Source organism: Oncorhynchus tshawytscha, linkage group LG07, assembly GCF_018296145.1.
Source record: "Oncorhynchus tshawytscha isolate Ot180627B linkage group LG07, Otsh_v2.0, whole genome shotgun sequence".
Taxonomy (NCBI): Eukaryota; Metazoa; Chordata; class Actinopteri; order Salmoniformes; family Salmonidae; genus Oncorhynchus; species Oncorhynchus tshawytscha.
In genome coordinates, this window is record NC_056435.1 from 8,321,084 (window position 1) to 8,336,135 (window position 15,052).

The following is a 15,052-nucleotide window of genomic DNA, read 5'->3' on the forward strand; positions in this document are numbered from 1 at the left end:
AGTGGAGAGAGTGAGAGAGAGATAGGGAAAGAGGGTAAGAGGAGAGAGAGGGAAAGGGAGAGAGAGAGACAGCTCTAGAACATTCTAGAGAGAATAATCACTCCACAGTTAGACTCAGAGGCAGGCTCTGCCTCACCCTACCCTGCTGCCTCTGTTGACAGTGAGGCATGGTGGCACACAAACAGAAACATAACTAAGTATTCAGTTATAGCCTCCAACAGTAGACCAAAATGTAATCTTGATGTCTGTCCGATTTAGCTTCTTCCATGGCCAAAATAACACAGTTGTATTATTGTTCTATCACACTGTTTACACGGAACCCAAACCGGCTGCGTGCGTGCGCATACATTTATTTTGTCCCCCTACACCAAACGCGATCATGACACGCAGGTTAAAATATCAAAACAAACTCAAAACCAATTACATTAATTTGGGGACAGGTTGAAAAGCATGAAACATGTAGCTTGCACTTGCTAGCTAATTTTGTCCTATTTAGCTAGCTTGCTGTTGCTAGCTAATTTGTCCTGGGATAAACATTGAGTTGTTATTTTACCTGAAATGCACAAGGTCCTCTACTCCAACAGTTAATCCACACATAATTAGGTCAACTGAATCGTTTCTAGTCATCTCTCCTCCTTCCAGGCTTTTTCATCTTTGAACTTATATGGTGATTGGCATCTACACTTTCATAGTGTTACCACGACAACCAGCAAAACATTTAATCTTTCAATTACCCACGTGGGTAAAACCAATGAGGAGATGGCACGTGGGTACCTGCTTCTATAAACCAATGAGGAGATGGAAGAGGCAGGACTTGCAGGGCGATCTGCGTCAGAAATAGGAATGACTTCTATTTTAGCCCTTGGCATCGCAGACGCTCGTTGGCGCGAGCGAGTGTGGGTGCAATAATTGAACAACATAGATTCCTAAATGTATTTTGCAATGCTCGCGCACGCGACGCGAGCGGTGTAGTCAGGTTATTAGTGTCATGAGCACAGTAGGCTATTAGAGCCATCAGGTAACATACCTACAGAACAATGTCCCCAGTTTAATTTTCACAGCAAGCATCCCATCTGCTGAACACTGGATGACCAGTTCCATGAGGCATTCTGACATTCCGGTAAAGGTCACATACTCATGACTCATCATGATTGAATGGATAGTTTATGAGGTCAGGCGCAGGTCACAACGTAGGCCTATTCTAATCGATGACAAGCCTTTTTCTCAGTCCATAGTCACAAAACAACCATCTAAAAGTAGTGTGTGCTGTCAGGTGCTGCATCTGAAAAGTGAATTTGCCATCCCCGTGGTTCAAACTTCGGACGAGCATTGAGACAGTAATCGAAAGATTGCTGGTTTGAATCCCAGAGCCGACTAGGTAAAACAAAACAAAGATTCAATGTGCCCTTGAGCAAGGCACTTAACCCTAATTGCTTCTGTAAGTCTCTCTGGTTAAGATTGTCTGCTAGATAATTAAAACGTCAAATGTAAGGGTAGTCCTATTCTACTTGTTGGGGCCGCGGTCAATGACTGCAAAATCTCTGAATAACTTTGAGCAAAAGGGCTTTTAAGTGGCGATAAAAGTAATTACGATGCATGATATTAGTGTATTAGCCTAAACCTGAGTTGGCGGCTGCTATGAAGGGTAGCTAGCAAGATTATGCTTTTCAGATCCTTTAAACTCATTCAAAATGGCACAGCAGTGGAATCTAACATCCCATCTCCACAGCAGTTAGCCTAAAACAAGCTCAGAAAGGGCTTGTTTTAAAAGACATTATGAAAGTCCACATGAATCTGTGCGATTCGCCACCATAGCAGGAAGCTGTGGATGCCTCGGCTGGACGGAGGTTGTTTTGGTGATGACCAGGACCTGTCTGACGTTTCCTGGAAGAAGAGGAATCCCTCATTTGACCGTACACAGCGGTCAGTTTGTAGTTAAAGCCCCTGTACTCTCTAGCATTCATCAAATGAACCTGAACTGAAAGAACTGGAGCTCGAAGCATCTCTGTTGCCAGCATACTGGGTTAGCAGAGACTGTGGCCGTCTGACTCTGACAGGCATCTTCAGGTTCTCATTGATCTCTCCCGTGATTGAAATTTGCATGTTTCAAACCCTGATTTACTTGAGGTAACAAAATAGATGTTGGGGAATTCGTCTTGGCCCCAATTCCTGAAAAACTCTATAGTCATTCTTCCAGGTACGAACTAAGATGTTGAGATTTGAAGTGAAGTGATAGTTGTGGAAATCTGGCATCCACTGCACATCCTGAGACTGTTGTGATAGCAACCGCCTCCAAAATGGTGTTCAAATCTGTCATACTGAGCTGAGGTGCTGAGAAAACAGAAACAGTAAGAAACTGTGAAATCTATATTCCAGAGGAAAAGTGGGACAAAGCAGGTAAAAAGACATACTCATGAAATATTAAAATATCTCACATTGGTGGAGTCGGCGGAGCCGTTACTATTCGCCTAGAGACAGAACAGAAGCAGATGCCGCACATCTCAGAGAATCACAGATGGGAAAATCATCCATTTCACAAACATACCGGTGGAAGATAGAACAGAAGGAGAATTTTCAAATGACTTCTTATCCAAACACAACAACTGACATTTCCACCACCACATGAAAGGAGAGGAAACAGTGCAAGCTAGCAACAAGGTTCCCAGAGACACTGTAACCTACCCATGAGCCATCTTCTAGTGAAAATCTTTTATTAGCTCAGACCAATTAAGGAATAATGCTTCTGAGGTCAGCACATCTTAATGAGATCAACTGCCAAACGCGACAACTTTTGGGTAACTGTCAGATTTTGTTAGACATCTCTACAGGGGATGTTTCTCCTTCTCTCCCTTCGCCTTTCTCCCTCTCAATCTCTCTCCCTCCCAGTTTCACTTTGTCCCATTTAGCATCGACAGCCAGAGTCACAAGTGACAAAGGTGCTCTGTGACAATGATTATGATCTGGTGACACCAGGCTCTGCTTCACTGATAGAATTGCTCTTTGACCTCGGGAGTATAAAATTCCTACTCTTGACAGAACCTCTCTGACGCGCACACTCAACACAACAGACAAATGTCTCGGCATTATACTGTGCTCCTGTTGCAGTTCACATTACCACGGTAGAATAATCTCACTGTCATCCAGCCTGTTGTGAGGCCTGCTCTAGTCTAGGTCAACACAAAGAAGTGTACAAACTGGAAACTGCATGGGGTGTGTATATATTAGCTGCATACGGCTTACTTAGTCATACACACTAGTCTACGTTGTTAGGCTACATAACATCCTCTTTCACGTTGACTATGATTCACTGGAGAGTCAATGTTGTAGATTCCCCTTTTCTCTTGGAATCTGCTCCCCTTGAAAAAGGAACAACCATTTCTTGTATGTTGAAAGGTTCCCTCTCCTGTTCTGTTTGTCCCCTCTGGATGAGTCTCTGTCTTGGCAAACCTGAACACGCAACGCTGTGGCCCTGTGGGACGCGGGAATGACATCATTATGTAGCCGGCGCATGAAACAGAGGTACTATGATGTGTCAGAGTTCGGTAATGACTACCAATCCCAGAGCTCTGGGGTGGAGGAACACTGTCTGTCTTCAGGCTTAAACAGGGCAGACCAAAGATGCAGATGCAAACGCGTACACACACACACGCTGCAATTATCTTATTTAAGCTACAGACGCCTTCACAATCCAAAAAGTGGCCTCCCCTTGACAGCCCTTTGGTCTGCCTACGCACTACAGCCCATGGATTTCTTGACTGGCTTTGACCAGAAGCCAAGGTAATCCCAACGTCTGCCTTTTTGACATCTGTCTACAAGCAGAAACTCCCCGGTAGGACCCTTTCACACGATAAGAAACAGCAACAGTGGTGAGGATTTCTTCCCCAGCACAATGTTCTCTTCCGGCAAGCAGCCCTCGAGATCACAAGCATCCCAAGGCTTTAGGCCTATGTTTCAAACCCAGTTGTATTCACGTACACCAACACATGCACCGTCTATGCTTGCCCGCTTCAACTCCAAAATGGAGAATGCTCAAATAGCACCTTCACTCGAGAGGCGAGACTCCAACTCTAGCCCTGATACTGGAAATATTCCTGGCTACTGGAACTGTGTCAAAAACTCACTCGGTAAAGTATCCTCGTAACAAATTAGCAACACTACTCCTCGCCAACTAGTGTCATGTTTTACAGCTACCCTAAAAGTTAACGCACTACCAAGTTCCCACAGACAGAATCAAAGACTGGTTCAAATGGTGTTCTGAAAGATAGTAGAGAGATACAGGAAGTTGAACTCCTTCCTCTAGTAAGAAGTGCTAGAGAATATCGTTGTAGGGCAGCCCCCGCAGTGACTCTTCTTATTAACACTCTATGCAAAAAGCTATTATCATCTTCTCAGGAATTCAGCCTCCTCTGTGTTGATCTCACCAACTCCCATTGTCACACCTCTGAGAAGCTGAGTTTCTGCTGGTATTACATCATGTAGGTCTGATATCTGATTGGAGGTTAACTTCACAGTAATGCAATTTGTCAACAACTCCGATGTTATAAAAGGTCTTAGATTCATTGTCTCCTTCTCTTTTCTGTTCCTGACCTGCTGTGGCGAGATTCAGTGTCTTGTAATGCTTTGTAACTTAAGCTTTATGCCATATATAATGTATTGTTCACTTTTACAAAGTAATTAAATACACTTAGAAAAGCATAATACATGCACATGGTCTACATAGCACCTTGCATATTGCTAAATAATCTTTATGGAGTCAGATATACTTTTTAATAGATTCATTGCATGTGAGGTACATACACAATATAGTGTATGCACGCATATCAAATATTACCACACTACATTCTCCAAGGTGAAGGACAAGTGGAGAGGGAGGAACGAGATACAATATAAAGACCAGGCGAAGTGACATAAGGTCTGGTAACTAGTGTTATACTGCAAGCCACGTATATGAACCCCTTTGCAATGGAGAAAAGAGAGTGGTGAGTGGCGCCACACAGAAGTATCCTACTGCTGCCAGGGGCACTAGCAGTTCCGCATCCAAATCGGCTAGACATATGCTCCCAACGTGAGGGTCCGGGAAGTGCGTCAGCCCTCACTACCAAACAGAGCGGATCATTGTGCCTCCCCTGCCCATGCCTCCTCATGTTCAGAGGTTACAGCATGCTACTGGGATAATCTTTCATGTGACGAAAGAAACCATGTTTGAGTGCACTAGGGTAATCAAATGCCCTGTGCATAATCTAGACTACCATTGGGTTCGTTCTGGGTCATACTGACCAGGATGTGGCTCAGCCCGATTTTTTTCTTGGATTCACTGGTTGCATCCCAAATGGCACCCTATTCCCTATATAGTGCAGACGTTGAGCATTAAGGTTATGTTTACAGATCTGTCTCAGTAACCGCTGGCACGGGAGTTTGCTTTTATGTGCTGGATAACATTTACCTCGTGTAAAAGGAAAGTCAAAGTTTCCTCCAATACTTTAAAGTACCATTACCCAAACTCATTCTTGTTCATGGCATCGATGATTCACTGCACAGCGATTAAATATTAAAAGGCTACTTTTTCCACGTCGACCTCTAATAATAAAAAAAGACTTATTCCAGACATCCATCAACATCCCTCTCCTTCTCGTTCTGCTTCACCCAACTGTTGGGGAAATGAAGCAGAGTAGACGGAGACCTTCTTATCGATAATGGCCTGCCTGATTGTGCTGTGAGCTGGCTTGGATTGGTCAAGGACTTTGCACTACACAAAATTTGCAAGCCAGTTGAGTGTAATTGCTTTGCTACAACTATGTAGCTAATGAAGTTCTAACAATATTTCTCTTGGGAGTTGGAACCAGTCTATTTTGTGAAACGTGCTGTCTGCTGTAGCCTGTTAAGTTGAGACATTGTGAACTAGCTGAACACTTAACTAGACAGAGTGCTAATATCACAGTCAAGAGGCAGCTAACGTCATTCGAGAGGCGTTTTACAGGCAATTACAACGCTCTGCAGAGAGACATTTCAAACCTGGAGCTTGGATATTATTTTTGGCCATGCAGGTTCACTTTGGGATAAAAACACATAACTCTGCAGTACTACAAAGGTTAAATTCATTCCCAGATTTCATTTTCACAATCTCCTTCGCCAGAGTCCGATGAACTAGTTGATATAATTTGTATGTCTCTGTGTCCAGTATGAAGGAAGTTAGACTTAGTGTCGCGAGCTATTGCTAACTAGCATTAGCACAATGACTGTAAGTCTATGGGTATTTTCCACTAGTTAGCAATTGTGCTAGCACTAGTTAGCAATTGTGCTAGCACTAGTTAGCAATTGTGCTAGCACTAGTTAGCAATTGTGCTAGCACTAGTTAGCAATTGTGCTAGCACTAGTTAGCAACTTCCTTCAAACCACACACAAAGACAAAAATGATTGACTCTGGGGAAGTACATGAAGGGCCCCATTTCCAAAATCCCAAAGTATCCATCTAAGAGTCATATCATTATTTATGTTTAAAAATACTATGATTGACCAAGTTTAACCATAATAATTACACGATTCCTCTAGCCTACATTCATTGGTCTGGATGCCAATGCATGTCATTCAATAACTAGTCAGTCTACATCCAAAGACTCATTCTCTCTATTTATAGTTTAGACTGCTATTTTGATTTGCTTTTAATAGCAGTGTGAGAACTGAAGCAGAACCGTTGGAATGCATTTGAGTCAAATTATGTTACCAGTGACATTTTGCACCACCCTATGTGGTACATAACTAATTCATGACTTATTGGACTTCAATTATCCATTGTAGCAGACAGATGAAAATAGTATGTCTGTGAAGGATATTACTATTCTTTAAGTTAGTCCTGCACAGGTAGAGGAAATAATGTGCAGTGAGAAAAACAGTGAATTTCTGGTTTCTCTAGCACAGGTGCAGAAGATTCCTTGGCTGCGTTTACACAGGGAGCCCTATTCTGATATTTTTTTCACTTAGCCTTTTGACCAATCAGATCAGATCTTGCCTGCATCTAGCTGATCTAGGGTGTAATCATTAGTCCAACAGTTGCAAACAAGAGTTTCTATTGGACAAATTCAGGTATGTTTATCCCCGTTTCATTCCATTTAAGAAATGTTTTTCAACAGAATCGTCGGAATGAATACACCCCTGATCACACGTAAACACAGTTCACTTTCATAGCAGCCACGGTGTATTCCCTCTCATCTATGTATTCACGTTGTATTCCTCTCACCTTTTCCCTTCCCTTGTGGACTTCAATACAGAACACATCAGCTGTATGTGACCAGGCGAAAAAACCTTTACAAGCCAAACCATATCATAACCTCTACACACAGCCTACATCGTTGTCACCATATTAGCTAAAGTAACGTCATAGTCAAGATACCTAACATGTTAGCAAACCCGCTACAATCATGAAGTAACATTACAGTGTAGTCAGTAAGCAGTTCAGGAAAACAGTTTAGTAATAAATGAGTAAAACCAAAAGCTGTTGGATAGTCATAGCCAGCTAGCTAACATAGTATCCCTCTGTTTGAGCCGGGTGTTTGAGTAGGCCAGGGGTGGGTAATTCTAATCCATGAGGGCCTGATTGTTGTCAGTTTTATCCCAGCCCCAGCTAACACACCGTACTCCAATAATCACCTAATCATGATCTTCATTTTAGAACGCAATTTGATTAATCAGCTGTGTTTGCTAGGGATGGAGAAAAAGTTTGACACCAATCAGGCCCACAAGGACTGGAGTTGCCTAAACTAGCTAGCTAGTTGCATTTATTTAGCTAAGTAAGTGAAAGTGAGAAAAAAATATATATATATATAGCTTTCCTTCATTTTTTTTACAAATTAATTTGTTCAAAACTGTTCACATTTTATGCACTGCAGTGCTAGATAGTTGTAGCTTATGATTTCATTCTCTGATCCGTTGATGGGTGATGATGGGTTGGAGGACATCCTCCGTAAGTTGTTATAATTACCGTGTAAGTCTTTGGAAGCGGGTGAGAATGAGCTGCCTAGGTTTTGTATTGAAGTCAATGTACCCAGAGGAGGACAGAAGCTAGCTGTCCTCCAGCTACACCATGGTGCTATCCTACAGAGTTGTTTTAAAAATATATATATATTTCACTAAGCATGTTGGTTAAGAACCAATTCTTATTTTCATTGCCGGCCTAGGAACAGTGGGTTAACCGCCTTGTTCAGGGGCAGAATGACAGATTTGTACCTTATCAGCACAGGGTTTCAATCTTGCAACCTTCCGGTTACTAGTCCACCACAAGGCCCCCTGCCGCCCCAGAGTGCTGTTGAGGCTACTGCAGACATTCATTTCAAAACAGTGTGTTTAATCAATTATTTGGTGACGTGACTATATTTACAATTTTATCTAAAAATGATCACTTTTAATGTTTTACTATTTCAATGAAATTCACTGGAGGAGGATGGTCCTTCCCTTCCTCCTCTGAGGAGCCTCCAGTGGTTTAGGTGTGGCCAAAGAAAATGTAGGCCTAAGATCTGAAGGTGTTCATTGCACGAAAAGGTTTGAGTCCCATCTTGCGTACACCTCTTGGGCTTGCAAGCCTACACCCTCTGACATAGAGAGAATAATGGTTGCATCTTCTTCATCGCCACAGTTTTTCAGGTTGTTACAGTTGAGCAAAAACAGGTACACCACACCTTATCATAGCCATCAAAAAACTATCACCTCACTATGAGAAAACAACAGAAACAGATAGGCAGAATGTATTATATTTTATATATTGGGTTTGTAAATCAACAACTACACAGGGCATGTATGAGCACGTTTTACAGAGAATACAAAAATAACGCTTATTGCAAATAGGCCTACATGTTGCTCACCAAGACTGTCTAACTACAGTATGTAAACAAATGTACCACGAAGGAAAATCGAAGCGGAGTGATTATTCAAGAGATATAATGTTAAAGTTTGAAACATAACAAATACAATGTTTCAAAGAATATTAGGAAAAGCGCAAACACCCATCTCTGTCGTAGCCTACCAAGCGGCAATGGGCTATTGTATTGTACTGCCATTGACAAAGCCACGGAGGAGACAGAAAACCGCATGGACAAACACAACAATACTATTCTACTTTCTCGGCGCCGAATCCACGAACATTATTCTGACTGCTGTATTTTAGCATCTAAAAAATAACAATCTGAATCCGCTCGTAACGGTGTCATTAACCAAAATCCACAAATGCCAGTTATTACCAACCGCACCTCCCGTCAAGCAAGCAACCATAACTTTGCGCTCAGTTCGTCAGCAGTGTTCTTACCTTGGTGGTTTCTCCAGTTGAATCTGATTATCAGCTCGGGAATTTGCAAAAGTAGTCTTCGATATTCACTTTCGAGGTCTAAAAGTTGACGTTTAAAAACCAATACGATTGGTTATCTTTTTTTCTTCTTTTTTTCAACTCGCTGGGTTGCTCGTCTCCTCCTCTACCTCCAGCTCAACCAACTGCCTTGAAATGTGACGTCACGCCTGCCAAAAGCAGTGGGTAGGCAGCACAGAGCACAACACAATTATTGTACATACATTACATCACATTTGCATTGTCTTGTATAATGTATATCCCCCTCAACAGAGCAATTCATGACTCTTTGTGACTGATTATCACACTTCACACAAACGATTATCGTCACGTGAATAATGACTATTTTCCTCCAGATGTGAGGGAGTAGCTGTACATAATGCCATCCACACACCACACAAACATCATGAATGCTACTGCTCAGTGCTCTAACTCTCTCTCTCCCTCAGCAGTGACCTGCTCTGTGAGGCTCCTCTGACTGAGTGCTGGCGTGTTTGTCAATGCCTGTCTGCCGTTGCTGTGGCCCCCCTGATGAGAGATGCAGTTAGACATATTGACTCGTGCTCAGCTTCCTCCCTCGCCACAGCATCAGCCACAGAGCTAACTGGATATTGGATAAATAGACAGGCAGGACCTTCAATATCATGTGAAGGACACCATCATGTTCTCTCCCTGGATTTCTCCCAAATGGCACTCTATTCCCTACACAGAGCACTACTTTTGACTAGAGCCTATAGGGCTCTGGTCAAAGGTAGTGCACTATGTAGGGAATAGGGTGCCATTTGGAACACTCCTCTCCTCTCTCTGACAGGTCAGGCCCTGCTGTGAAGGAGCCAATAAGGAGAGCTGGTGGTGTGAAACAGTAGCTATGCTGACACAGTACCAGTCAATATTGTAATATATGGTTATGTGGGTGTTTGGAATAAGTCATTTTATTGTATTGGCTGAGGGACGATTCTGTACTCTTTCTGGATTTAAAGGAATGGGACTGGTGTAAGAGAAGTATGGTGAGAACTTGCATGCTAGACCCAGCTTACGCCAATCCAATGCTTTTTTTTATCCATGAGGGGGAGAGAAGGGTAAGTAAATAGGGAATTGTAATTCAGCAACTTGTCCATCCATAACATACACATCATAATGAACAGCCAATATGAATAATTCATGTCTCTCGTATGACTCATAGATTAAAAATGTAAGGGTCAAGAAGATCACTGGCTCACACATAACCACTGAAACCAAATCCCTTTGTTTTAAAACATGGCATTACAAATGGCAGAGCACTACACTGTTGAAATATGTTCCAAGTAAAGGGTATGTAAGGCTTTGTAAGATTGGCCTAAGCATGGGCTAATGAGTTTCCACCATATTTCTTACCCCAGCTCATTCCTTTTAAATTGAAACAATCTCGGGAATCCCAAGGATAGTATCTGTTAGAATAGAGAGAAGTCTATACACCCATTTTTCCCAACGGCACACTATTTATTCCCTGTACAGTGTACAGTAAGTAGGCCTGTATTTTTCCTTGAACACCTGCCTCCCCTGCTGTTCAAACAGAAAACTACAAGCAGTTAACAAGAAGAGAAAAAAACAGTATTCACTTCATCCAGATTTAATCTTGAGGAATCAACAAAAATGCATAACATGTTTATTTTTTTTTAAAGGATTGAAAGACTTAAAAGAATAAAGGATTTATTTAAATACGTGCAAATGGTAGTAGTTTGGGTCCTTTTATGTAACTCTGCAAAATCAATGCCAGGAACCTGTGAATGAATGCTGAGAATCCTCCATCCCAGACCTCACCAGTGAAGCATATCGTTCATAGTGTGCCTTTGTGTTGTGTGGGAGCACATACAAATGCAACAGGGTCCACTTTTACTGATGGGAGATGAGAAACTGAAGAGGTGTGTCATCGCTGTCAGGAGGACTGAGCCAGTTTCAATCTGCTCTCTGTAGTTGGTGCTTCGATTATCTCCCCAGACATAAATTCCTCCTGGTTAATAGAGAAATAGATTAGACATCATGAACACAATAGTTACAATATCAGAGAAAGAGGAAAAATCTATTAATGGACAAGGGTGGGGCCATCAATACACTAGTCTCGCGAGGCATCCCAATTCTCGTTTAGTCTCGTTGACTCGATCAGAACGTGAGACACCGAGGCTATCTAAACACGAACCTTGTCGTAGATTACTTTAACAATGAGCGAGCAGCTCGGACACGTCGCTACTTCTTCACCATTTTCCAAATCCTCCTGCAAGTAGAGATATTAAATACAACCATCACAGGCTAGTTGGCACAACGTGACTCGCAAGGGATCTCCTCACGCGGTACTTACTTTGGTTATGGCAAATCTGTCGCCACATGGGCAGGGAAAATAGTATGTCTCTTCATCCTCGTCATATTCAAAGTCCTCGATCTCAACTTCGTCGTGATAGACCGACATTATTAGAGTAAAATAATTTCATTCGTACCCAGCTAGCTAGCTAGTTGATGACATTACTCTGTTAAGCGAAAGTGTGACGTACCACCTCTGCGCAGTCGCACATCATGTCGTCATTAAAAGTAATGCCAAATATGACCATCAGGGGGTACCATAGAGTTCTGAATCCTCAACTGAAGACAGTATTGTTGGCATGGTCATTTACACCTTCGCAATTACAGATGGTAATGCTCTTGCAGTGTATTCGGAAAGTATTCAGACCCCTTGACTTTTTCACATTTTGTTATGTTACAGCCTTATTCTAAAATGGATCAAATGAAATGTTTTCCTCATCAACCCACACAATACCCCATACTGACAGTGAAAACAGTTTTTAGAAATGTTTGCAAATGTATTTGAAAATAAAAAACAGAAATGCCTTATTTACATAAGTATTCAGATGCTTTGCTTTGATACTTGAAATTGAGCTCGGGTGCATCCTGTTTCCATTGATCATCCTTGAGATGTTTCTACAATTTGATTGGAGTCCACCTGTGGTAAATTCAATTGATTGGACATGATTTGGAAAAGCACACACCTGTTCTGCCTGCTGCTATGGAACCCTGACCTGTTCACCGGATGTGCTACCTTTCCCAGACCTGCTGTTTTCAACTCTCTAGAGACAGCAGGAGCGGTAGAGATACTCTTAATGATCGGCTATGAAAAGCCAACTGACATTTACTCCTGAGGTGCTGACTTGCTGCACCCTTGACAACTACTGTGATTATTATTATTTGACCATGCTGGTCATTTATGAACATTTGAACATCTTGGCCATGTTCTGTTATAATCTCCACCCGGCACAGCCAGAAGAGGACTGGCCACCCCTCATAGTCTGGTTCCTCTCTAGGTTTTGGCCTTTCTAGGGAGTTTTTCATAGCCACCGTGCTTCTACACCTGCATTGCTTGCTGTTTGGGGTTTTAGGCTGGGTGTCTGTACAGCACTATGAGATATCAGCTGATGTAAGAAGGGCTATGTAAATACATTTGATTTGATTTGTTTTTTTAAGGTCCCACAGTTGACAGTACATGTCAGAGCAAAAAACTAGCCATGAGGTTAAAGGAATTGTCCGTAGAGCTCTGAGACAGGATTGTGTCGAGGCACAGATCTGGAGAAGGGAATCAAAACATTGCAGCATTGAAGGTCCTGAAGAACACAGTGGCCTCCATCCTTCTTAAATGGAAGAAGTTGGGAACCACCAAGATTCTTCCAAGAGCTGGCCGCCCGGCCAGACTGAGTAATCGGGGAAGAAGGGCCTTGGTCAGGGAGGTGACCAAGAACCCGATGGTCATTCTGACAGAGCTCCAGAGTTCCTCTGTGGAGATGGGAGAAACTTCCAGAAGGGCAACCATCTCTGCAGTACTCCACCAATCAGGACTTTATGATAGAGTGGCCAGACGGAAGCCAGTCCTAAGTAAAAGGCACATGACAGCTCACTTGTAGTTTGCCTAAAGGCACCTAAAGACTCTCAAACCATGAGAAACAAGATTCTCTGGTCTGGTGAAACCAAGATTTAACTCTTTGGTCTGAATGCCAAGTGTCATGTCTGGAGGAAACCTGGCACCATCCCTACGGTGATCATGGTGGTGGCAGTATCATGCTGTGAGGATGTTTTTCAGCGGCAGGGACTGGGAGACTAGTCAGGATCGAGGGAAAGATGAACAGAGAAAAGTACAGAGCGATCCTTGATGAAAACCTGCTCCAGACAGCTCAGGATCTCAGACTGGGGCGAAGGTTCACCTTCCAACAGGAAAACAACCCTAAGCACACAGCCAAGACAATGCAGGAGTGGCTTCTGGACAAGTCTCTGAATGTCCTTGAGTGGCCCAACCAGAGCCAGGACATGAACTCGATCGAACATCTCTGGAGAGACCTGAAAATAGCTGTGCAGTGACGCTCCCCATCCAACCTGACAGAGCTTGAAAGGTTCTTAATACTTATGTAAATGTGATAGTTTTTTTAATGAAAAAATTTGCAAACATTTCTACACCTGTTTTTGCTATGTCATTATGGGGTATTGAGTGTTTTTTATTTTATTTTTATTTAACTAGGTAGGCCAGTTGAGAACAGGTTCTCATTTACAACTGCGACCTGGCCAAGATAAAGCAAAGCAGTGCGACACAAACAACACAGTTACACATGGAATTAACAAACAGTCAATAACACAATAGAAAAATCTATATACAGAGTGTGCAAATGAGGTAAGATTAGGGAGGTAAGGCAAGAAATAGGCCGTAGTGGCTAAGTAATTTAGCAATTAAACAATGGTGTGATAGATGTGCAGAAGATGAATGTGCAAATAGAGATACTGGGGTGCAAAGGAGCAACAACAACAAAAAATAACAATATGGGGATGAGGTAGTTGGATGGGCTATTTACAGATGTACTATGTACAGGTGCAATGATCTGTGAGCTGCTCTGACAGCTGATGCTTAAAGTTAGTGGGAGAGATATGAGTCTCCAGCTTCAGTGATTTTTGCAATTCATTCCAGTCATTGGCAGCAGAGAACTGTCAGGAAAGGCAGCCAAAGGAGGAATTGGCTTTGGGGGTGACCAGTGAAATATACCTGCTAGAGCGCATGCTACGCGTGGGTGCTGCTATGGTGAGCAGTGAGCTGAGATAAGGTGGGGCTTTGCATAGCAAAGACTTATAGATGGCCTGGAGCCAGTGGGTTTGGCGACAAATATGAAGCGAGGGCCAGCCAACGAGAGCATACGGGTCGCAGCGGTGGGTAGTATATGGGGCTTTGATGACAAAACGGAGGGCACTGTGATAGACTGCATCCGATTTTCTGAGTAGAGTGTTGGAGGCTATTTTGTAAATGACATCGCCGAAGTCAAGGATCGTTAGGATAGTCTGTTTTATGATGGCATGTTTGGCAGCATGAGTGAAGGATGCTTTGTTGCGAAATAGGAAGCCTATTCTAGATAAAAAATTAAGGATTTGAGAAAAGAGAGTTTACAGTTTAACCAGACACCTAGGTATTTGTAGTTGTCTATGTATTTATTCTAAGTCAGAACCGTCCAGAGTAGTGATGCTGAACGGGCGTGCAGGTGCAGGCAGCAATTGGTTGAAGAGTATGCATTTAGTTTTACTTGCATTTAAGAGCAGTTGGAGGCCACGGAAGGAGAGTTGTATGGCATTGAAGCTCGTCTGGAGGTTAGTTAACACAGTGTCCAAAGAAGGGCCAGAAGTATACAGAATGGTGTCATCTGCGTAGAGGTGGATCAGAGAATCACCAGC

The 15,052-nt window shown here is 42.7% G+C and overlaps 2 protein-coding genes across 3 annotated transcripts in view; both read right to left on the reverse strand.

The window, feature by feature from the left end:
* Positions 1–9,922, reverse strand: part of LOC112253844 (cytoplasmic protein NCK2) — a 51,846-nt gene extending 41,924 nt beyond the window's left edge. The window contains exon 1 of one of the 2 annotated variants that reach the window (XM_024425877.2): positions 9,293–9,922. The gene's annotated coding sequence lies outside the window, so the exon portion shown is untranslated. The remainder of the gene's footprint in view (positions 1–9,292) is intronic. The other variant, XM_024425876.2, reaches the window with a different exon arrangement.
* Positions 9,923–10,921: 999 nt separating this feature from the next.
* LOC112255419 (DPH3 homolog) lies at positions 10,922–11,878 on the reverse strand. Its single transcript, XM_024428404.2, has 3 exons — positions 11,664–11,878; positions 11,505–11,579; positions 10,922–11,318 (listed from the first exon to the last, which is right to left on the reverse strand). The coding sequence occupies exons 1-3, from the start codon at positions 11,769–11,771 to the stop codon at positions 11,244–11,246; spliced, it is 258 nt and encodes an 85-aa protein (XP_024284172.1). The 5' UTR covers positions 11,772–11,878; the 3' UTR covers positions 10,922–11,243.
* Positions 11,879–15,052: the final 3,174 nt, after the last annotated feature.

What these genes read in the sequence shown, in the direction of transcription:
- LOC112255419 (XM_024428404.2), bottom strand. Translation starts at nt 11,771, where the DNA reads ATGTCGGTCTATCACGACGAAGTTGAGATCGAGGACTTTGAATATGAC. An exon ending in ACAGATTTGCCATAACCAAA is followed by an intron (nt 11,580 to 11,663) that starts GTAAGTACCGCG and finishes CTCTACTTGCAG; the next exon opens with GAGGATTTGGAAAATGGTGA. An exon ending in TTAAAGTAATCTACGACAAG is followed by an intron (nt 11,319 to 11,504) that starts GTTCGTGTTTAG and finishes TCTATTAACCAG; the next exon opens with GAGGAATTTATGTCTGGGGA.